This window comes from Zonotrichia albicollis, chromosome 4 (genome assembly GCF_047830755.1).
Source record: "Zonotrichia albicollis isolate bZonAlb1 chromosome 4, bZonAlb1.hap1, whole genome shotgun sequence".
In the NCBI taxonomy this organism is placed as follows: Eukaryota; Metazoa; Chordata; class Aves; order Passeriformes; family Passerellidae; genus Zonotrichia; species Zonotrichia albicollis.
Genome location: NC_133822.1, coordinates 21429602 through 21454733, shown reverse-complemented (window position 1 = coordinate 21454733; position 25132 = coordinate 21429602). Strand labels below are relative to the sequence as shown.

The window sequence follows — 25132 nt, the reverse complement described above, 5'->3', positions numbered from 1 at the left end:
CCTCCCGGCGCACTCCTGTCCGTACAACAAGATGGCGGCCGCCTCTCACCGACCCCTTCCCGAAGCCAGAAGGCGGCGCCGCGGCCGTAAAGCAGCGCCCGTTTCCCGATCTCCAGCTGTCGCAAACCGGTGAATGGCTGTGGAGAGGGGCCGGGGGGGGTGGGGGACGCGGGCCCGCGCTGGTGGCACGGGGGGGCGGCGGCGCTAGCGGCGGCTCCTGCGCGTCCTGCTGCCCCGGGAAAGCGCTGCCTGCCGGCGGCCGAAGGCCAAGATGGATCCCAACAGGATCATCCAGGCGCTGAAGGGCACCATAGACCCCAAGCTGCGCGTCGCCGCCGAGAACGAGCTCAACCAGGTGAGGGGGGACCCGCGGGCGGCCCGCCCCACGCGCGGCACGGGGGCGTCCGGCCCCGCCGCCAGGGGCGGGGGGCGAGCAGTGCTCGGCGCCGGGACCGCCCGCCCGCCCTCAGCGGGGCCGGGACCGGGAGCCGGGCCGGGAACGGGACCGGGCGGGTCGCTGCCCCCGCTCGGCGGTGCCCGCGGTGCCGGGACTCCGGGCGCTCCCGAGCGCGGCAGCCCGGCGCTCGGCGTGTCCGGGGCGCTGCCACTCGGCGCTGGAGGGATGACATTGCTGTGGCCCTGGCGCTCACGGGACGGGCGGCAGTGACGCTCGGGGGCGCGTTCTGTCCCGCCCGGCCGCACGGCGAGGGGAGCTTGGAGAAAGGCGCCTTAGGTTTCGGGGGCAGTGATGTCCTGGCGTCCTGCAGTTATTCACGGAGTTACAGAATATGCAGAGTTGGAAGGGACCCGTCAGGATCATCGAGTCCAACTCCTGGCCCTGCTCCCAGCACCGTCCCCAGCAATCCCACCATGAGCCTGAGAGTGTTGTCCAAACACTTCTTGAACTCTCAGGCTTGGTGCTGTGACCGCGTCCTCGAGGAGCCTGTTCCAGTGCCCAACACCCTCTGGGGAATAAAAACCTTTTCCTAGAGCAGCAGCAGTATGCACTGAATGAAACACTGAAAAATGTGACCCCAGCCTTTGAACCTTTGAGAAAAGAGAAAGTTCCCTTGCACAGCATTAATGAAACTTTAATTTCTATGCTTTGATGGAATATTTGATCAGTTCTCGTCGAGGACTTGGGATTTTTTGGGTGTGTTGGTGTGTTAACAAAATAGTGAGAATTGGTTGTCAGGAATTATGCTCTTCAGGATTGCTCCTCCAGCTTAGTTTTATATTTAGGCAACTTAAAACTCCTTCTGAATTAGATATAGCTAATCCTTGCTTTAGCCGTTGGTAAATTCCTTTAGTAAATCAATGGATTAAGTGCTGGGCATTGGAAATGCTCTTGAGAATATTTAGATAAGGATGCAAGGCTTTTTTCCTCTTTTTGGCATATAACTGTATCAATATCTGTTTTTATCCCTGCTGTTAAGGGCTGAGAGGGAAATGACAAGTATTTGTAAGCAGCCTGTTGCACAGCAGTCTAAGCAACAATACAAACTACTGCTGCTACAGTGTTCTGCTCACAACAAAGAGGCAGCTCCTGGATTCCTGGGTCCTGCTCCTAACGCTGTCATCACCAGTAACTACTGGGAAGCTCAGGAACAGTCTCGAAAGCATTTTGAGACTGAGAGCTGTAAAGTCTTCTAAGTTTAAGTGATGGATAGTGCAGTTCTCATGAAAGGCACAGGTTTTAGATTCAAGAGTGCAAGCAGACTTACTGAGACTAGGTTGAGATGCAGAATTTTCTTTCGAAATACTTGATGCGTTTTCTTTTTCCTAACTATTATGAAGAATGAATTCTGGAATCAAGACATTCCTATTTTTGTGCAGGTTTCCTTTTACTAGGTGAAGCATGATGTATGTGACAAAATGTGCTGGGTTTGACATGACTCTGGATGAGAGGAACAAAAGTGCTCCTGAGCAATGTTGCTCAAGTGGGACTTTGACATCTTGAAGCTTTTTAGTGCTCTTGAAGCAAGGCTTCAAAGCAACGTGTCAGACTCCCCTCCCCTGTATCTGATGGTAGTGCTGACATGTCCCTGTGCTCCTGCAAGGGCTGCAGTCCAGGTGCTGCTCTAGCAAAGGGACCAATCCACCAACCAAACAGAAAATTCTCTGTCAATAAGTGGTGCTGGAGCCCTTGGCTGAGCAGCACAGAGCAGCAGCTCTGTGTCATAGTTACAGGGATGCTGCTCTTGAGGCAGGTTCAGGGGTGCTGAGGTAAAACCTGCCTGTGTGGGCTCATCTGCAGTGTGCACTGGCATTCAGCTTTGAGCCCATGAGCTCCCCAGACCCTGCAAATCCTGCCAGTGCACCAGGACAGTGCCTGTCTGTAGGCACCCCAGTGCTGCTCCAGTGCAGAGTCCTTCAGAGCAATATCCTAATAATAGCCCTGACTCCAGTTTGCCTGCAGTGTAGAGCATGGGGGATAGAGTTTACATGAATGAAAGCTTTTCTACGTGTAAGAAGTCCCAGCATGTTTGAAAATGCTTCTTTCTCCTGTGTATGTTCCTATACCTGCATAAAGATACACCCAAATCAATGAGTTTGCTGTCTGCCTCCTGGATTATCACCTAACTGCATTCAGAAATGGAATTGGGATCCCTTTTTTTGGTCCTTTTTATATCTATTAGAAGGCTGTTTATGAATTTTCTTCCTCTTGCAGCTAGAAACAAGTGTTGGTTTTCAGCCAAGATTGGTTTATGGTCCATTTACATCCATTTGTGCCAATCTTACTTCAGGTTTCTTGATAGCCTCTCTGTCAGCTTTGTCAGAGGCTGATCCCCTAGAAGCCTGTTTTTCTATACTCAGCAGGCTATGTTTCCTTTGCCATATCATAAAACTGAATTTATGAAATCTAGTAACAGGAGCACAGCTCTTCTCTGCACCAATTTTCCTTTGAAGTAATCCTTCTTGTGGAGTCTAGTCATTTGTGTTTGCAGTGTTCCAGAAAGTCTTGTGCTCAAAGCTGCTAATACCTCATTAAATACTAAATCTACAATTATCTTCTTTGTGTCCAACATCTACATGTTTCTTATCACTCAATATACCAAAGTCCCTTGATCCTTTTATTCTGTTGTTGTTCTTCACTCACAAACCTCCAGTTTTTAGGAGAAGTTCTGTCATCCTTGAGTCCCTGACTGTGTACTTTGGCCTCTTACCTAACTCCATTTTTGTTGGTGCAGTTCTATAGATCATCAGTTCTTAGTAGGATTTTTCTGATCTTTTTCCTTGGTTGATGCTACTTGGAAATCATTAACAAACTTCACTTCTCTCTGTGGTCTGAACACAACTGTAAGTGTGGGATTTATTTGAAATCTGATTCTTGCTAAACTAGAGCAGTTTCCTGCCAAGTCAGTGTCTATCTCGTGTAATTGCTGCCATTTCCCTTTTAGCCTCTTGGGTTTCTAAGTGTACATGTCTTTCCTTCCCCCTATTTTTCTTTTGCCTCCCTGCCCTGCCTTTTTTTAGTTGAGCTCTGTAATGTAATTAGAGTGCACTTGATGATGATATTTATCACTCACACTGTGCTTAGAATGGTTAGGTATCATACCAAGAAATAGACTGAGTTTCTGTGCATCATTTGTCAGTATCTGTTCCAGGCTATCACTCTTGTTACATCTGTCTCATGGATTTCAAGGACTTTTGCTGGATTCATTTATTTATTTATATTATGGTTATATACTGCTTTCATGTGCCAGTTCTTGGAGTGCTGTGAATGTACAGAGTCATTCTAATTCCAGTTCAGATAGGATTCCCATACAGGTTCCATACATTATTCTTCAGTGCCCAACATGCTGTAACACATTCCTTTGGCCTGTAGCAAAGGAGAGAACAAGAACTCAATTGCAGAGATACAGTTGGGCTTTTTAAATATTGAGTAGGAGTTACATAATTTGGCTTTGACAGCAACTGAGTAGCAGTGCTGGAAGAAGTGTGAAAAGATTACCCAAAAGCAGAAGAATCCAGAATAAAGTTTGGCTTCCTTCCAAATCTTTCCACATCTTTGTTGAGCTGGCTGCTATAGTAGGCAGGGATCTTAAGGCCACTCTCTAAGTGCCAGTGAGCACTTCATGATACCTAGAGGGAGAAATCTGAGACCAATTTGATGAGGAAGTTGACTTGGATAATTAAAAGTTTTGTGGAAAGTGAAGTTTCTTTGATACTGGATGAATTTGGCAGCAGAACCCATACAGAAAAGAAATTCAGGTGGGTTCTTACACAAGCTTATTTTCCCTCTGTGTGAAAACAGTGTTTTCCCCACCCTACATAGTATCTTTGCATATAGGTCGGGAAAGAAAAGTATCTTTTGAAGTTCTAGTTTGTTTTAACAACTGTCTCTGACTGACAGTGTAAAAAAACAAGAGTGAAATGCTATTAACAACTGCAGAAATACTCCTAAGCTTGCCAGTGGAATTTCTAAGTATACTTTTCAATACACAGAAACAGAAAATAAGACTTGGTAAACCAGGTAGCTGAACATGTGGATCAGATGTATTTAAACCTGAAATTATCTTTGTAAAAAGTCCATTTCTCATTAATTCAAGGTACAAATTTCTTCTGTGTGTTTGTTTTTGTAAACAGAGATGCAGTTTGTTTTTCCAGCGATTTTTATGTGCCGTACTTGTATTCAGAGGTATAAAAATGATGTGTACTACTGGTGGAGAAGGATGATGTGGGCTTGCAGAATGTGAAGGAACGCTTCCAGATTTGCCATATTCATTGTGCTGGAGTGTCCTGATGTTTTGCAGGGGAAGCAGCACCTTTCAGTGCCATTCTGCACTCGTACAGTGGGAAGGTTCTGACTCTTGTGGTTCTGGAGCAGTTTTGGTCTTTGAATGTGACAGCAAGCAAGACACAAGAAAAATGCTTCATGAAATGAATTTGGCAGTGTATGATGTGTGAGAACCTAGGGGCCAAATATAAACATTAGGTATGAGATGTGTTGGCTTCAGTAGGATCTGTTTGGGGAGATTTTAATGTATTTTTTGCTACTTATCTCTCCTTATATTCTGGCCCTTTATAAGTGATGGTCTACATCTTGATGTTTTTCAGTGGCCCACCTGAGGCTCACTTGTCTGTCATATGTTCTGTACCTAATCAAATGGAAGAGGAGATAGGCAGAAAAGATGTGTTCTCTGATCTTTTGAAGCCTGGAGCTGTGATGGTGACACAGGGAAGGAACAGAGTGCAAAAAGCTGTGCAGCTGCAGTGCACAGATCCTGAGAGAGTAGACACAGATGGAACAACATGCATGGCTCATATACATCTCTACCATTGTAAATTTACCCAATTATGCCTTCCCAATTATACCTTTCCCAGTGTGGCTGCTAGCCTTGCACACTGCTGTATCCCCTCCTCTTAATCCCACTGGAAATTAAGTGAGATTCTCTTTTAGGATAAATGCTCTGATATGGGATCCATACAAGAATATCCTGTATGTGTTTTACACAGCTTTAAAATAATTGCTCTTTGTAAGTACTCAGTGAACGTTTGCTTTTCAAAACTTTCACTCTCTCTTTCAAAATAAACATGTGGATCGGCACTTTGACAAGAAGTTTTCCCGGATGCCAGCAGTGTGGGTTCAGGGCAGTGTGATTATTCACCAAGTGCACAAAGCCCCGTGCTGTGTGGTGGGAGTTGTGCTGAAGGTCTGTTTCAGCCATCTGGTGCCTCCCTGCGGCTCCTGGGCACCGCTCTTCAAAATCAGCAGATAGTTTTGTGTTCCTCCTGTGGCACTGACAATATTCCTGCTCTCCTTTTGTTAAGGTGCAGCTGCAGTGATATAAAGAACTGTCTTGTTTAACTCATCCAGCTCTTCCATGTCCATTTCCATGTCACAATATACACCTGACAATTGCTCTGCACCTGCTCCTGTGATGGGTCCAGCATTGTTTGCTGATGTCCGGAGCAATGCAGGGAAGGGACACATCCCAAGATCACAATTAGCATGACAACTAAACAGACGAGAATGTGCTGGTATAGGAAAAATGTTGCTGCATGCAGCTTTTTAAAAAGTCCTCTGTTCTAAAAACTGCAAGCAGCATGTAGTTTTCCTGACCCGGGTTTGTTGCTGCACAAATGAGCAGGATGTAATTTGAGCTTCACAAATACAACAGAATCGTGTGTCTTGTTTCTAACGTGGGCTCACAGTCTCTGTTGATCTCTACAGTCTTCTTGTTTCCGATAACGAGTAGTAAACAGAGCTATGTAAAAATGTAAATTCCGGGCACGACAATAGCAGGGAACAGAAGGATTTCATGGGCCCGGCGATCTCTGCAGGGGTGGCGGTGTGTGCCGTGTAAAGACGCGCCCACAGCGCCGTGCTGCTGGGGATGGGACCCCTCGGGGACACTGTCCCTCCGCCTGCGGCACACGGCTTTGTCACTCCGGGTGCTTGCTGAGCCCGTCTGGCACGGAGGCAAGTGACCATGTTTGTGTGGATCCTGGCAAAACTTCAGGGAGAGCAGTTGTACACCAGCACAAGTAGTACTCATAAAGCTTCCTGGACTAGCAGTGGTCTTAATGTAGATTCAGTAAAAACTGTTAGGACAGGGAAAAGGGAATAATATTGTGAATAATATTGTTAGCACCGTGTCCAGCCTAAATGTGGTACTGGTGGGATTGCAGATGGAAACCACCACCAACAAAACACCCCCCACAAAGCTGCATTTTTAATTGGTGTGTTTATAGTAGTAAAAGCTTGGTAGATGGGTCTGAGAGCAGTGTACAGGCACTGTTAAGACCAAAAAGGATGGTTAGAGTTCATGCATGGTTTTGGGTTTCTGTGCTGCTGTGATTTTTTGTGCTTTCCTTACCTCCGTGCAACTTGGGTGTGGAGTGCTGGGGGATGCTGCAGTCGAATGTGGCCCTGTCAGAACACACCAGTGTTGTCCAGTAGTGACTGAAGGGCAGGCTTTGTACTCCAGGCTACTGGATTAAAAGGTGATCTTTGGAATCCAGTATGCTTCAACAAGTCAGCATGTCTGTAGATAAATGGAGTTCCTGTGCTGGGTGTTACAGCTTTTACTTTATTTGGAACGTTTCTTAGGGATAATTAAAGTTTATAGAGAAGGAAATTGCAGGAGAGTATGCTTTTGATTTGCCACTACTGCTTTTATCTCAGATCTCAGATTACTCTATAAACATCAAATGAGTCTCTGAGTTAGAATTACACTATCATTACAGGGAATAAAATGAGGGCCAGAAAGTTAAGTGATTTGGTGAAATTATTGAATGATAGTGTTGCGATGCAGCTGGGACACTTAGACATCATGAAAGCAGTGTAATTTCACCTTGTTATGGATATGGTAGATCAAAGAGCTGGGGACATGAAGGGCAGAAAGTATCTTTTATTTCACAGCTTTTGAATGAGGCAGAGTTCTGTAGGAGGATGTTCAATACTTGTCCTTTAAGCACAACTCTGGGAGCAACCATAAAACTGCCAGGCATAATCTAGTGGGAAGAAACGCTATAAAAGGTGAAATACAGAAAGCTGCTGCCATCTAGCCCTGAGAAACCTCTCTTTGAGCATAAAACACATGGATCCAAGCGATGAAAGATCTGACCTACCAGCACTGATCTGCCAAGGCTTAGTAGTAGCTGCACCACGCTGAGTCAGCGATTCCTCGCTGGAGGAGCCCTGGTGGATGGCAGCAGGATAAAGCTATCAGGTTGTCACATCTTTTAAATCTGGTGTGCTTTGCTCAGAAGTTCACTGAGCATTGTTTTTTCTTTGAAATTCTTCAGCTGCATGGCTGATATAGCGTTTGAAAAGTTCCCATGAAGGCTGTGGGTTTTGAAGTGTTATCTGCCTACACTTGATTTTAATTGAATATGTTTGTCCCACTGTTTCCCCAGTTTTTATTGAGAGGCACTATACATCTAGTTTGCTAAAAGATAATTGTATATGGCTAATGCAGATGCTATTTACACTTGAAAACAATTGTAAATGATTTTTTAAAATCTCTTCGCTATTGCTGTTCTGCCACACACTATTTTGCTAATAAATGACATTTATTGGTGGAGCTTGTCAATGTCTGTTTGACTTATGGGGCTAAGTTGAGTAATTCAAAGACAGATATCTAGTACTTTTCACTATGTATACTTAGAATTATTTAAATATTCTTTATCACTAGTCTGTAACTGATAACCTTTTCACATTACTTATTCTGCCCATGTGCAATTACATGCTTTGCTTTTACAAGGAATTATTTGGATTTCTGCAGGTCTGGATAAATTCAAGTCCCAAAACCTTTCATCCATCATGAGGAGGATGCAAATGCAGTGCAAAATCCTTAGTCTATATTCATCATTCAGCATTTGCTAATGCAGTCTGCTTTAAACATAGTGACTTACTAACTGTGTTGTCTGTGTGTTTCAGTCCTACAAGATCATCAACTTTGCTCCAAGCCTGCTGCAAATCATTGTGTCTGACCAGGTTGAATTTCCAGTGCGTCAAGCAGGTGAGATGAAATCTCTTATTCCCTTTTCTTTCAGGCAGGCTGTTCCTTGAGCAGACTCTTGAACTGTTGCAATGTAAGTCAGTTCAGGTTTGCTCTGGGGAAGAAATGAAAAGGATTTATCTTTGCTGTTTCTTTCCATTGTGAGGGTCACATGAAATCATGGCTATAGGATAGAGTCCTACTTTGGCTTTCCCTGTGTGTATAGTGATCCCTGCTGGATTGCTGTGATACTGACAGGAGAAAAGCATGATTTCTACTCAAAACTGAGAACCCTTAGGTATTATTTCTCCTGCTGGTGCAGAAGTCATGATGCCAGGATAAGTGTGAATTTAAAAATAGAAAAGGGTATCACATTTGAGTGCATGTTTCTCGATTTGAATCTCTTTTTTCTGGAAAAGTGAAAATTTCTGTAAAAGGGAAATCACTCCTTAATTCACAGATCACGGATCACATACATTAGTCAGTATCTTGGTGGCTTAAATGAGTAGATGTGAAGGAAAGTCACATCACTGATAGGTTGCACAGTTACAGTCTGAGCATGTCTAGAAGGATTGCTCAGCTGTGTGTGTGAGTTCAGGTATAGTGGTGCAGTTAATTTTAGTGTATGCATTTGTGGAAGATCAGATTCTAAATTCTCATAATCCATTTTAACTACTCCTCTGTAATATGTTTGTCAGATACAGAGACTGTTCAGGCCTTTCAGTAAATTAATTAATACTGTTTCATTCACAGCTTTGTTTTTATCCTGTGGAACAGCATTTCCCATAGAAGCACTGTTGGGGTTTTTTTTGTGCAGATCCCATTAATCCCCTGAGTGCTTTGGAGCGTGCTGACATATTCTGTTTGTCATGCTGGCCTTTATTTTTTCAAAGATAATCCAACTTTGAATGGTGTTGTTAGTCCATTCTGTGATAAAGTTTGAGGCTTAATCTAAACTCCATAAGGTCATTTTTATAAATTAATCTCTCATTTCAATACCATTCAGGGAAAAAAACCAACTATGTAGAATGTAATTTTTTTTTATACAGAAGAGAAGTGTAAAATGGAGATGCACATTTAAGTCATGTTTACAAGCCAACAGATTTCCCTGGGAATTTTTTAAAAGCCAAAAATTTGTATAATAACAAGATCTATGGACAAAATGGATTAAAGTCTTGGGCTGGTCTTTCAGGACCTGTTTCTTGTCAGACTAGTCTGGCATGTCATAGACAAAGAGCTTTTTTCCTCTTGCTCCTATAAAATATTTTACAGACTACATGTTTTCATGCTTTGCAATTTCTTATCACTAAAAGAAATTATTGTACCCAAGGATATCTTATTTCTACTTTAAAACCCTAGCTAGTAATCAACCAAAACAGTGTCCAGGCATAAGAGTTTATTAAGAACATTCCTTTAATGCCTCATACCATATTTCTTATGTTTCCTGAAGAATGCCTTCAGGCATTTTAGTACTGATGCATTAATGCTGCTTTATTTTCTGTTGAAGATTAACTTTATTTTTCTTGTTTTTTTCATGTGAGACAGAAGGGAACAATTCAGAGGTATTATGGGAAATCCTAATAGAGAAATAAAGCTTAGGGAATTCACAACAAACATTTCTGTGTGAATAGAAGGTAGGCCATGTGCCAGTTTCATACTGGGCATTTCCCCAAGCAGTGTCCCATCTGTGTGTGCAGTGATTTGTTTACACGAGCCTTCCAAAACTTCACTTACTGAGCTTGAGTCCTTGTTTTAGGAGTGAGTGAAAACACACATAAATACATTTTTGTTGGTTTGTTTAGAATGATGGAAGTATTTTCTTATATTATTTTCTTATGGAAGACTACTGTTGTAAAAATGTACCTTGATAGATGCTGATGGAAGTATTATCTTGGTCTGTTCTGATCAGGTGCTTGAGCCTGATCTTGTGTGAAATCATAAGAAAAATGTTTTTCTGATTGAGCTGTGCTCAGTGCCCATAATTGTTAAGAATTCAGGCGGTGGTTTTCAGTTGCCTTTTCAACTCTTTGTTCTACTTGTAGCCATTCTGCATGTTGAGCACTGGCCAATGTGTAGAATTTCACTATTCTTTCCCCTCTGTCTGTCCTTAGCTGCCATTTACCTGAAGAACATGGTGACCCAGTACTGGCCAGACCGTGAGCCACCCCCTGGAGAAGCCGTTTTCCCATTCAACATCCACGAGAACGATCGGCAGCAGATTCGGGATAACATTGTGGAGGGAATCATTCGTTCTCCTGACTTAGTCAGGTACCTTACATTGCACACACATGGTTCTGCTGCTCAGGTTTTCACACCTGCCAGTCTGATGTTGTGTGTCACAGACATGTTTTATGAAAAATCCTTTCCTTGGCTTCTCAGGAGAAAAAATCCCGAGAGGCCTCAGGAACAAAATGTAAGCAATGATTATCTGCTGCTGTGGAATGCAACAGGTGCATCTGTGATTGGTCTCATGTGGTTGTTTCTAATTAATGGCCAATGACAGTCCAACTGGCTTGGACTCTCTGTCCAAGCCACAAGCCTTTGTTATCATTCCTTTCTTTTGCTATTCTTAGCTAGCCTTCTGATGAAATCCTTTCTGCCATTCTTTTAGTATCGTTTTAATATAATATATATCATAAAATAATAAATCAGCTTCTGAAATATGGAGTCAACCTTCTCATCTCCTTCCCTCATCCTGGGACCCCCCGCGAGCACCGCCGCAGTTGTTAACATGAGAATCTCTATGTTTTTGAAGATGAGACAAGTACTTTTTTAGCCAAAGTAATAATAATCTGCTTACACTTATTCATGGGTGTTTTTCAGAAAAGCAGTAACCTGGCAGTGAGCCCTGTGGTGTGATTTATCCTCTAAGGGTGTTCAAAGTGTCTTGTAGCGCTTGCTGTAGTAACAGCCTGTCTGTTTGGCTGATTCAAGGCAGATAGTGTATACAGGGCTGTCTGCAATATGGAATTAAACATTCAGGGAAATGCTGTCCAAGATTCCTTTTTCCTAGTAGCCCTTTTCTTAATTACTTTATCAATTTTTATCTGTAACCTCAGTATTTAACTATGTATTAGGGTTCTTGGTTTTGAGGTATTAAAAGAATGAAAAATTGTGGTTCTGCTTTTGCTGGAAGAATAGTTAAGAATCACAAACATAATACAATTATGATTTTTCACCCCTTTAATTAAAGTGAGGCTGATAGGATGGGAACTGATATTTTCTACAGGCTTTGTTTTTTCATTACTTAGCAGAACTAAAAGTATTTCTCCACAGGTTCTAGTTCAGTGCTGCTCAGCTTTTTTAGTCACACCTCAGTTTAGTCAATCCACAGTTCTGCCTTGCTTCCCCATTGTGAGTGACATCTAAAAATGTGTGGCAGGAGAGAAACAGTAAGATGATGTTTAACTAATTGGCTCTGCCATATGCTTTGGAGGTTGAGAAAGTGCTGTTCTAGAAGGTCCCAGGAAAATTGTAATTTCTTGAGGAGCCTGTGGCTTGGATCATAACACAGGCCGTTATTCTTTAATGAAAACATACAAATTTGTGTTTTTGTGGTTGCTTTCAGCTTGATAAGCAAGTATAACATTCATTGTCAAAGCACAAAGCTAGCTGGTTCCATGAGCAAGTAATTCTTTTAAAATACTGCCTGATGCATGTGAAGAGGGAGGGAGAAAAGTAGCTAAAATATTCTGAAATTAATTTATTCTTTTACGTTAAATCCAGTCGGATTTTTTTCTTGCCTTTCCTCTGCTACTTCCTGAGCTCTTTTTTCTTGCTTTTCCTCTGGTACTCCCAGAACTCTTTCAGTGCTGTCAAAATATGTTTTATACTTATGACATAATATAGGTATTGTAGCCAATAAACCCAGATTTGGGATTTATCCTTTAATTTAAACACTATGCCATGACTTTATTCACTTAGATTTTTTTCCCTCCCTGCACTAGAGCCCAGCTGACAATGTGCCTCCGTGCTATCATTAAACATGACTTCCCTGGCCACTGGACAGCTGTGGTTGACAAGATAGGATATTACCTGCAGTCTCCAAACAGTGGCAGCTGGCTTGGGAGCCTCCTGTGCCTCTATCAGCTGGTGAAGACTTATGAGTAAGTTGATGTCCATCAGTAAATGAGGAATTGGTACTTTCAGTCTAAGTTGATTGCTGAAAATTACATTCTTAAGAGCACTGGCAGTTCTACAAGGGAATTCAGATAGAAAATGGGAATTAATAATTATCATATGCTTCCTTTCCTGCAAATAAATGAAAAATATTCATCATCTTTCTATCATTAGTGAATTGAAAGCAGAGGTGCCAGCAATAATCTGTATGAATTTACTGTAGCTTTTTTCTTCAGACTTTATACTTTCGATCTGGTTGTAAAAAAGTATCCTTAGGTTCTCTGTTTGAAGGTACCCCAAATTCTGAATGTATGAATGCAAATTATTTTCTGCTTTTATGTCATGAATACAGTGCTGTCGTTGTCACATACTGCTATTGCATATTGTTACCTGTAGCATCTTCCTGGCAAGAAGTCTAAATCCACACAGCATAAATTAGGAGCACTATAGTAGGGCTTATCACATTTTTTTTAATTGCCTATTGTTAGAAACATATGTATAAACCACACAAAAGGAATGTAAATGGAGAAAGAGAATCTTTTCCAAAGCAAGGAATTGTCTTTCCCTTTCAATGGCTGTTCACTCCCATTTGTTCAGCACCCAACTTGGGTTTAGCATTGGTGTGAACAGCAGAGAAATTCAAATCCCTGCCCCTGTGAGGTGACAATTCAGTAATAAAGAGCAGCAGTTCTTCCTCTCAGTAACTGCCTTTGTGTAAGGCAATGTGTATTGTTTTCCATTTTTTTATTTATAGGTATTTTTAGTGAATTTGCAAAAAGGGGATTAGAGCGATTGAGTGAGTAATGGATATTCTTTTTTTGGTTTGTTTTTTAGGGCACCAAAATTAAATTGTTGGTGGGGAATAGGCATTAGAATCACCAGTGTGTAGATCCTGGACCAACATTTTTATTTCTATTGCAGGTACAAAAAGGCAGAGGAACGAGATCCCCTCATAGCAGCCATGCAAATATTTTTGCCTCGGATTCAGCAGCAGATGATCCAGCTTCTGCCTGATAACTCCCATTACTCTGTACTGCTTCAGAAACAAATCTTAAAAATCTTCTATGCTCTTGTTCAGGTTGGCATCTGTGTAGAGGAAAAACAAACTTTTACTTTGCTAGGCACAATGACCTCCTTCACTACTTTCAGAGGTGTGATAGAATAAGAATACCCTTTTGGATGGGAAAAGTCATGTACAATAAACAGCTGTTATAGAAATAGGATATTTATAGATTTTTCTACTTTGAAGCTGATCACATCATAGCCCAGATTAAATTTTTAATGAATGCAGGGTGTTTCTGCACATTGTATCTGTAAGCTCACTAGAGAAGCATTCCTATTTTTGTAAAGTTGCACATAGCCTGCTACAAACTAGGTATCTAGACCATATGGTTGGTCTCTGAAAGTGTCAGTAATGAATTTTGTAGTGTCATTGTCAAATGTTGCACTTCACTAGGAGGCATTTCTCATTACCTGCTGAAAATCTGGCAGATACTATGTATTAAGGCACATGCACTTCAGAGAGATGAGTTTGGATTTTACTGAGATGAGTTTTGTCAAGGAGTACTTACAATCAGAAACCAAACCAAATCCTTCATAAGGAACAGCCTGAAAATCCTTATGGTGTGTTGAAAAGCTAATATAGTTTGTTACTAAATCGATGGAGAATTTAAAAAATACCAAGATTCTATTTTTCTTTTCAATAACTTGGCTGAATATTGTTACTTTTCTTTGGATTTTGTAGAGAAGTGAGGTTTATGGGATAGTAGCTGGGTAGTAGTAGTGAATCACAGAATGACCAGGTTGGAAGAGACTTTCAAGATCATCGAGTGCAGCCCATGCCCCAACACCTCAGCTAAACTGTGGCACCAAGTGCCACATGCAGGCTTTGTTAAACACATCCAGGGGTGGTGACTCTACCAGCTCCCCAGCCAGGCCACTCCAGTACTTTAGCACTCTTTCCATAAAAAACTTCTTCCTAATATCCAACCTATATTCCCCTTGGTGCAGCTTAAGGCTGTGTCCTCTGGTTCTGTGCAGTGAGTACCTTTTGCTTGCTAAAATGCTATTAGGTTGCAGAGCCCTTTAATACTGATACTACTGTAATCCTAAAAAGTGCCTGGGCTGTTGTGAAGAAAAAAACCAAAGAACTGCTGGCAAGTTCTTAGACTGAGCAACTTTCCTCAAATTATGTCTGCTCAGAAATTCCTTTTCTGATTGTACCAAGAGAAATGCAATTAGAGTAGTGTTGATATGTACCCTAATTGGTTTTAACTTTTCTTAAAACCTCATCTTCCTTAGAATGTAACTGCTGCAGAAAGATCTGTCTTTTACAGAGAAATATAGTATTTCATACCATATTTTTTCTCTTATTGCAGTATGCATTGCCCCTCCAGTTGGTGAATAACCAGACCATGACTCAGTGGATGGAGATCTTTCGGACCATCATTGATAGAAATGTACCACTGGTGAGTTCTAGCTTTGTAAAGGCCTCTGAAACTTGTGTGTTGGCATTTGAGGAACAGGCAGTATAAAGATTTTTTAAGTGTTCTCTTCCTATGAGTCTTATCCTTGGATTTTTGAGCCAGAGTGATGTAGTATTCAAGTGTATCTGAGAATTTGCATTTTTTAAATATGCATAATTTTAAAATTCAGGTACAGGCATTGTGCAGGTATTGCACATAGACATTATACTGCCTAATTAAGATAACTGAAAATTCCTGAGTCTCATATAACTGTTAACAGAATCAAAGCTTTAGTCCATGCTGTGTCTCTATATTAGTTTACTTAGCAAGGAATATTTAAAGCATAATTGCTTCTCAAGAGATGACATAATTAATTTTAAATTAATGTGTTTGTTTGTAGGAGACTTTGCAAATTGATGAAGATGACAGACCAGAGCTGGTGTGGTGGAAATGCAAGAAGTGGGCATTGCATATTGTAGCTCGTCTCTTTGAAAGGTAACTGATTACAAACTAAATTTGGGTTACAGGTCTGTACCATTACTGGGCATGCAAGTAGAGAAGACAGTTTGAGCAATTTAGCAGCTCCTGGTCACTGAAGAGGTTTTCCTGCTGCTGCACTGGCACAACTGCTGGTCTCAGCTCTTAGTGAAATGATTTGACTCCCTTAAGATGGCAATAAACTTGCCCCACAGGAAAAGTAAATCTATTTATTTTAATACACTCAGCTACAAGTGTTTATATTATCAAACATAAAGGCAGGGGAAGATTTGGAAAGAAATCCATAAACATGGAAGTTACAGAGCTTGTGACAAAAAGCCATGTTTACTTCAGTATAATACCTTACCTTGGGATAATTTAAGAAAAGGGAAGTGAGGTGTTACATGGGAAAGGATGGCTTAGAAGGAATCTGGTAAATTTTTCCTTTGTTGATGCAAGACCACTCAGAGTCCTGTATGGTTTAGGAAGTACTGTATTTTCCTGACACCATGCACTTCTCACAGTGTAAATATTTGTGTCCTCTTCTTTTAAAGATATGGAAGTCCTGGAAATGTGACTAAAGAATACTTTGAATTCTCAGACTTCTTTTTAAGAACCTATGCTGTGGGCATACAACAGGTAAGCACAGTTCATTTTTTATGGATTGCATTATTTTGACTGAAGAAATGTATTACTTTTTAACAGTGCTTGTGTTGAGGTTCATTTATTGAACAAAAATGATGAGAATCTGGCAGGTTTTCCTTGTAGTGACTGAGAAGTTCTTTAGAACTCAGTGCCATACAGCTGAGGTATAATAACACAATTTTTCAGCAACTCAAAAAACACTGCAGGAAAACTCTCAGAAATGGTGAGTGCTGATAAAATGGTATTATTGTCATGTATAAGCACTCTAGATACAACTGAGAGGAACACTTTTGGTGCAGAGGCCTCATTTCATACAAGGGTGTATTTTCAGGCCTGTCACACTAATCCAATGATACTGTTTTATTTCAGGAAGATACAAGATTAGAAGATGTCTGGAGAACAGCAGTGAACATTATTTTATTCCTGGAAAGCATATTATGTGAAAATATAACCTAAATTCACCATTTGCAAGGAAATTATTTTTTGTTACAAATGCTAATTATTTGTGTTTAACATGGTGTGTGGAGACAGTTCAGTTCTGATAAAGTTGCTAAACAAAATTACTCTTCATCCAGTCTGACAACAGAATAGTTTATCCATCAGGAGGAACTAAGGAGGGGAATGGTTGTGGTAAGGTTGTAAATTAAATGAAAAGAGAAATAGCCAAGTATCTTTTCTAAATTCCTTGCAGTGTGTAACTTCTGAGCAGAAAAATGGACTCCCATGGGCAGTTATAATTTGAAATACTTAAAGTTTTTCTGTTAAGGTATTAAGCTACGTTGCAGAGGGGACAGTTTAGCTTTCAAGATAAATGTACTGGATGATCTGCACATTTCTTCAATTTCTGGCTCTTAAATAGTGATTTATCATTATTCCTTGCAGAGTTAGTAAGAATTCTGTTGTGAATATTACATGACTAAGCCTTTGTTACTTATTCATCAGTTGATAAGTGCTGACGTTGTGCTAGAGTCTTATAAGATACAGACAGTTCTTGTCCTTGGAGCATTTCATATAAAAGACTTAACATCTAACTCTGTATTCCTAATGAAGGAGCTATATTCAAAATAAAATTCATTATGTTCTGAAGAATTACAAAGCAGAATTGTTCTGCTGAAAGCATATGACTCAAAATTTTGTTATGCATTGCCCTTGACTTTTATTGTTATTCATGTATATGAATAACACTTCTTTACACTCACTAATAATTCACCTGCCATTGGTGCAGATTAGTAGCTTTGTTCTGTGTTTTTTTCTTAGTAGAGGAAAATTTTTTACCAAGGAAGCTTTGTATGATAGAGTTGGCAATAGCATGCCAGGTGATACTATCTGATGGCTACAATAGTAATTGAAGTTAAGGGGTTTGCACCTCTGATTCAGAGGCTTAGGTGAACCTATTTTTTTTCCTGGTTTAGTATTTCTATTCTCTTCACTGTTCTTCCAAAGTAATTTGTCTTCTTTAGGGACCTGTCATTAAATATGAATGCAGACACCACTGAGCAGGTATAGAAGCCCCAGTTTGAAAATCTCACTGTGCCTTTTCCTCACCTATTCCAGATTTTGCTGAGGCCTCTAAACTGTGAGCCTCTCACTACTGAAGTATCTTTGGTTTATAATCACAAATGATCACATGGTAGAGCTAATAGTAAAGGTGGACATCTGCATAAATATTTGCAGGATTAGAACCTTGATATTTCAATTATTTATGATTTTTGGATCAAAGGCATTATAATGATTTCTAATGCTAGAACATCTGCTGTAAAACTACTTTATCTGTTCATGTATATTCACTGAGGAAGTGCACTGCATGTTTATGCATGAGGCAGAATTTTCAGTCTTCATTTAAAAATACCAATTTGTCACTTCTTTAGGTTCTCTTAAGAATCTTAGACCAGTACAGGCAAAAAGACTATGTTGCACCACGTGTTCTTCAGCAAACATTGAATTATCTGAACCAAGGGGTGATTCACTCTATCACATGGAAGCAAATGAAGCCACACATACAGGTCAGTGCTTAAAACCCAGTCATAAACAATGCATGTCATCAGAGGGGTTAAAAAACATCCCCCAGCCCCCCAAGTTTTGTGTTTTTAAAGAAGGTTTCACTAATCATTCAGCAATTGATCTGGAAAATAAAATAGCATTTCTACACAAATGTGGTTGAATTTTGCAATATATGACTACCCTTTATTGCAGATAATGTTAACTCAAGCAAAGATTCTGTTCCATAAGTTCTTTATTTGAATTTTTACAGTCTGCTAGAAAGTCAGTGTTCTGGCTTTTATTAGTTCCTGGTGTTCAGGATTGTCATTGATTTTTGATGGTAGTGCAAAGATAGTGCACAAAGAGAACATTCATCTGAGAGGAGCTAAACCCGCTTTTAAGGACATGTTTTATAAGTGAACTAAAGAACAAATGAAAAGTGATCTTCCTGCTCTTTTATTTTTTCACATCATAAGATCCCCTGTGTGGTTAGTTAATTCCATGACTTTTAAGGGGAAGGCTTCTGAAATCCATTCTCATGTTAAGGATTGCATTGGTGAGATCCTTCTGCAGAATGTAATATTCTGCTGTGTACAGACCAGGTCCTGAAGTGTATTTTGTGCATGGTAATGTAATATTATAAAGATAGATTGTATAACTACTGCTGCTGTCTGGGCCTGTTTCAAAAGGAAAGTACCTATAATAATGTGAATTTGTTTCTGGTAGACAAAATAAAAGAATGCTGCTTAAAGGAAAGTAACTCTCCAGAAAAATAAGTCTAATGAATTAAATGGGGGAGGGCAGCTGTACTGGAATTTGACTTTTTTGTGTACTTATGTGTATTTGGCTCTTTTAAAATTAGACCATAACAGAGGAGGTGATATTCTCTCTAATGTGCTACAAGGATGAGGATGAGGAGCTCTGGCAAGAGGATCCATATGAATATATCCGCATGAAATTTGGTAATTTGGCTTTATTTTTTGCTTTCATCATGTCTGTGCCCTGTAGTTCCAGTGATCAGCATGGCCACTGTAGTGTCTCTTTTCACCTGAACAACGGGAAGAACAAAACTTTTTTCTTAAATCTCACCAATCTGTAGTTAAGACCAAGTGGCAGGTCAGATGAATTTGGGCTATGGGGCTGGCAGCTTTGATCTAAATGATTCTCTCAGAGTTTTTTTCTGCTTCACTTGTGCTCAGAGCAGCCCAGACAGACTGGCTTGCTCCCTGGTTTCAGAATCCTGCCTTGCAGATGTGCCAGCTGTCTGCAGGTTCCTGCAGCTCTCACTTTGGCCAGAAGAGGCCTGACTTACTCTTTCCCTGCTGAAAATTGTCAATGCCTTCAGCATTCTTCTGCCACTTATTACTACTCAATTGTAAGATAATTAGATATATATATTCCTTCAAAAGACACAGTGCAAAATCTTGGGAATAACACATAGGGTCATATTATGAATAATTGCATTTATTAAAAGATTCATGTCATTGAAAAGGAGAAAGGTACTTTAAAAGTACAGTAGTTTTAGCTGGAGAACTCCTGCAAGCCAGGCACCACAGAGATATATATGCAGCATTTGGGAAATTTTAATTAGTTGATTTGGGATTAGTGTATATGAAAATGGAATTTAAATATTCATAGAATTATTTAAAAGCTTGGAGAGTTGTTATGCAACAAATTAATTACAATATAGTGTTGATCACTAGGGGATACATACATCCTTGATATTTGGTGTGTGAATTCAGTTCTTTCTGTGTAAGTAATGAATCTTATTTTTATGTGCGGCTGAGGCTGTTAAAAGCAGATTCAGGTTGTATCATGGAATGTAAAAAACCACTTAAAGGACATTACACTCACATATCAAAGTCCATTAAATGGAATTTTTTTGAGACACTTTTTTGTTTGGAACAAGGATTTCAGTGGTCTGGTAGTATTTCCTAATGATGTTTTATCTTGAATGTTTTCAGGAAAAGTTGGTGTGTAATTTGAGTCACATTTTAAGACAGCATTTTAAGATCTTTTAATTTGATTTAATTTGTGTGGGGATGTTTGGATTAGAACATGTTTGCAGCACAGATCTTATTTTTCAAGATATAAATTATACTTTCAGTATGAACAGCAGAGATTTAGTTACAATGAATGAAACTAAAATACTTGACCTTTCAACAGATTTAAAACTACTCCAGATCTAAGTAGATTCTATGTACAAAAAGTTTCCCATGAGATTTTAATAAAATCAAGTCAAAAATGTGTACATGTGGTATACAGATGGTACTGGAGTGTATTGTTGTTCTTCCTATAGGAGTTTTAATTAAAAAAAGAGACAGGATTTTTCATCCCTTGTATATGGTCTCAAAAGAGCTAATGAATAAAGAGAATATTCTTAATTAAAGGAATGAAGAGTGGCAGTGGATTTGGAAGGCCAGAAGTAAGGTGTGTGACATAAGCTTGGATCTGAATCCTTAACCAGGAACTGAAGAGAATCATGTCAATAATTTTGAGGTTCATCCAGGTTTTGTGATATCCCAAAACCAAGATGGTTTCTAAAAAAATTATTATTCAGAAAATAAATTTTTAATGCTCTTTTCTCTCCATTTTTTTAGATGTATTTGAGGACTATGCATCCACAACAACAGCAGCACAGAATCTCCTTTACACTGCTGCAAAGAAGAGAAAAGAGGTATAAAACCAGTGACTTTCAATTATTTTAATTTTTCTTAAAGTTATTTTCCCCATATATTTGAAGATGCTACAGGAAGCTAATCTTGAAAAATATACTTGCTGCTACATAGTTAAATGTTTCCTGGCTGAATGCTGTCAGTTTGGGGAGATTAAAATATGGTGTGTACAAATACTAAGTGGATTCTTCTTCCAGATTTAAAATGCATCTGCCAGATACAAAATAGGTTGGAATAGATATATTGGAATAGATTTTCCCAGGTTTACAAGCAGCATCTATCACAGCTGTTCTCAGCATCACAAACTGGAGCAGGAGGGAAAGTGGATCTGATCCTTAATAATTTTCACTTATGCTATTTAAAATCCTTCTTAACAACATTGAAGTTAGCAAGGACAAAACCCATTCCACATAGTTACTCTTTAAATGAGGACATAACTTTTCTATAGATCTTTCTGAATTTCCAGTGACCTGTACAAAAATACTCAGGCAAGCCCCCTAGAAAGCACAGTTGGCTAAAATGGCAAATCTTATTCTAGGTTTCATTTTAACATCCAGTAATCATGGAGCTTCATTTCCAGATGGATTTGCAGAGGAGAACACAGTCTTTACATTAGGTGAAATAGGTGGAATATGACCTTTCTACTTTTTTATTGTCAAAACAGTTCTTGTCCACTGATTCTGCTTCTCATTTTCATAATTTGTATTTAGAGCATCCCAGTGGCATGCTGGAAAAGTGTGGAAATTTCCACCCTCATTCCACATAATGAGTGTGGAAATCACATTCAGCCATTAGTTTTGCCAAGAAACTTTCCTAAGTGTATTCAACTTTAGAAACTACTGCCAAAATCAATAGATCAGATTAAGTTTATGAGATTTTAGTCCAAGCTCTCCTTGAAAATATATGTATGTATTTTCATAGATATATGCACACACACATATGTATTTATATTTATGTGTGAGACAAGCCAGAAAAGAAGAGAAAAAGTGGGCGAGGTGCTGTTTGAGCCTTTTGCCTTTTCATCACTTTTTTTGATTTGCTTCAAGACAGTGACAAAAATACCTTACTTGCTATTAGTAATGAGAAATTTCATGGAGATCAATCTAATTTTGACCAGCTTGGCTGAAAAGTTGAAAATTCCAAAGTTTTACACTCTAACTATTGAAAGATGCTGCATTTAGTACCTCACATTGCTCTGGCCAAGACAAAATTTCTTCTTGAAAATGTCATAGGAATTTTTTAAACAATGCTATTAAAATAACTTGACTAATGGGATTGTGTGTTTTCTGTCCTGCCCAGGTATTACCAAAAATGATGGCATATTGCTACCAGATTTTGACAGAGCCAAACATTGATCCAAGGAAAAAAGATGGAGCTTTGCATGTTATAGGATCCCTAGCAGATATTTTGCTGAAGGTAAATGGGTAAAGAAATGAAAACAAGTTTGCAATTCTTGCTATCAGCTGTGATTTAAATTAAAATACTCTTACTTTATAAAGTATGACTAGCCCTTAGCCATATTTATAAAAATCTGTAGAGAGATTGCACTCTGATTGCAATCAGAATATGAGAGTCTGTTTATTTAAAAATATTACTATTCTTTCCTGGTTTTTATATCACAATTTTATACACAGATATTTCTTTCTCACGTTTTTTCAAAGCTCTGTTTGTTTGTTTCACGATAGTCCCTTGGTCCCCTCCTGCTTTACTGGGAAAATGGAAGTGTAAAGAAAGCAAACATGCATTCTATCAGCAACATGGCCTATGATTCTTTATGAAATTCCCCAACAGCCTGCGCTGTTGGGGAATTTCATAAAGAAAGCCTGCGCTGGGCTTCTTCTGGTTCCAGGAAAAGGTTTACTTAACACATAACAGGGGTGTTCTGTCTAGCTTTCCAGCTCTTTCACTCTTCAATAAGTGGCTTTAAGTCTTATTTCATCTCTCAGTTGGGAGTTATGAAAAAAGCTGAAAAGAACAAGGAGCCTTCCTCCATTTTTTATAGACAGCATCTTCAGCATTTTGGGTGTATTTCTGCAATCTGAATGCAAGTTTAATGCACACTGTTGCTCTCTAATTGCAATTGATTACAGTTTGCCTGGTGCTTTTGTAGATGGTGGAGTCCAAAATATGCCTTTGCTCCATGTCAGAAGTAACTGACAAAGCATTATCACTTGTAGCATGAGAATGGTGATCTTGTGCTGGAGGCTTCTTTTAAAAAGTGATTTATTATATTTTATCTGAATTGTCTCATTGTGCAGGATGTGTCTTCATTTAGGAGCAACATATTACCAGCACTGACCATCTGCTTTTTTACCAGTCTATTTTTTTGATCTTAAATCCTGAAACATCAGTAACTTTTGCAGAATTATTGTAGATTGTTTTGGATTGCGCATGTCCTTCCTCATGCAGGAGTATAACAGTGAATGAGGACAACATTGTTTGTGTTGTGAGGAGACTTTCATATTAACATATTTATCTCTGTCCTGCGGGGAAAAAAGGAGATTTATTCTGCTCCTATTTGAAATTTTCAATCCTGAAACATGAAGTTACATTGCACTTTATACAAGAGTAATAACACCCAAACACCACAGACCCCTTTAAAATTTGAATTTCTTGTGTTTGGAATGTGACACATTGAAACATTCCATCAGCTGTTTCCATATCAAATCCTGGGTTTGTAAGTGCTTTCTGGCTCTTGAGCTGACTGAGATCCTGAGTGTAAGGAGCTCAGAGACACAATGGGCCTGCCTGAGCCACCTGGCTCCCCACAGCAGCTCCAGTTCAAAGCCTACAAACCAGTGTGCACAAAACAGCAGTATTTTCCTTTCTCTGTTTTTTCTCTGCTCAGTCCTTCATCCAGCTCTGTGAAGGCTGGGGATGAGTGTGGAAAAAAAGGCTGTGTGCACTGGTGAAATGAAGTGTGATCATTAAGATACTCGTGTTGTATTGAGTGTCCCATTTCACCCTTTTCTGTCTTTGCCACTGAACCATTCCTTTGGATGGTAACAGCATTCCTAGCGTGTATCTTTTCTATTTTTCTGGGACTATAAGGAAAGTGTCAAATCTCCATGTTGGTTCTAGCTTCCTGTGAGAATCTTGGGATTTGCTAAGGTTGGAATAATGAAGGATAACTCTCATCCAGTATCCTTCTCCAGCTAAGGAAATTTTTGTCACAAAGGAATTAATTTCTGTCACAAAGGAATTATCTTCATCCATTAATGAACACGAAAAAAGATGGAATTTGTTGCTGTAGTGTCCAAGATAGTAAGTTTTGGTACTTAGAGTAACAGTAGTTCATTGGAAACTCAAATCTGTTTCATACTAAGCCCATATTTGTCTTCAGGTTTGTATTTTCTCCTTTGTAGGAAGAATGGAATTACCAGGTTATTGATCTTTGTTAGTTTTTAAGAAAAATCAGCTGGTATTATTTGCCTTAAATAACATGAAAATTCCAGTTTACGTGTTGTAATGAATAATGCCAAATAAAATATTATATGTACAGTTCTTTCACTTACCTGGTTTTGAACTTGCTGTGCTTTTGAGTTGGCTCTATTCAAGGTAAGGGATCCAGTTCTCTTTGTGGGAGGATACCTTTATTATATAGACAAATTATTGTGTTTCCCATGGTTGATATTTGAAATGCATTACGGGCTAGAAAGAAGTATGTGAAATGAATGGTCTCCAAAATTAATTTTTCCTTACTCCAACAGAAGAGTGTCTTCAAGGATCAAATGGAGCTGATGTTGCAGAATCATGTGTTTCCCTTGTTCATGTCTAACCTGGGATACCTCAGAGCTCGAGTAAGTTCACCTGTTACATCAATTCCAGTATTTGCCATGGTTCCTTCCTTTGCAGTTTGATTTCAGTCTGAATGCTACTGAAAAAAAATAGGTAAATACATGGTAAAATTTGAAATAACATTCTTGTGCTGTTTTTTTTTCATAATTTTGTTTTAAAAAATGATGTTTCAGTTAAAGGAATTGATGGAGGGTCTGTGTTGTATTAATGTTCACCTCTTCAATCAAACTTGAGAATTTGAGCAGCAATTGTGGCCATTTTTCATTAGCAGAGATGGCTGTGAAGAATAGGCAGGGATTTCCACAAGTAGGTAACATCAGTTTGGGTGTTGCTTGAAGAAAATCCCCAAGTGCTGATATCAGTCATGGACAAACAGTTTTCATTGTTTTGTTCTGATTTTATTTCCCCCAGAAGGGCCAAGACAATGAATGCAAATTATGTGCACACTGAATTTATTGGAATTTGGGACATTATAATAAAGAACTGCTTGAGTGCAATACCTGTGCTACATTTAATGAAAGAA

At 39.5% G+C, this 25132-nt stretch overlaps 1 protein-coding gene across 3 annotated transcripts in view; it reads left to right on the top strand.

The window, feature by feature from the left end:
* IPO8 (importin 8) overlaps positions 1–25132 on the top strand; it is a 44636-nt gene continuing 19504 nt past the window's right edge. For 2 of the 3 annotated variants that reach the window (XM_074539058.1, XM_074539056.1), the window contains exons 1-13: positions 1–355; positions 8390–8471; positions 10562–10718; positions 12398–12556; positions 13491–13647; positions 14948–15037; positions 15435–15529; positions 16066–16150; positions 18025–18159; positions 18999–19098; positions 20737–20813; positions 22111–22227; positions 24522–24611. In XM_074539058.1, coding sequence (XP_074395159.1) covers positions 272–355; positions 8390–8471; positions 10562–10718; positions 12398–12556; positions 13491–13647; positions 14948–15037; positions 15435–15529; positions 16066–16150; positions 18025–18159; positions 18999–19098; positions 20737–20813; positions 22111–22227; positions 24522–24611 — 1428 coding nt within the window. In that variant the 5' untranslated portion in view covers positions 1–271. The remainder of the gene's footprint in view (positions 356–8389; positions 8472–10561; positions 10719–12397; positions 12557–13490; positions 13648–14947; positions 15038–15434; positions 15530–16065; positions 16151–18024; positions 18160–18998; positions 19099–20736; positions 20814–22110; positions 22228–24521; positions 24612–25132) is intronic. The other variant, XM_074539057.1, reaches the window with a different exon arrangement.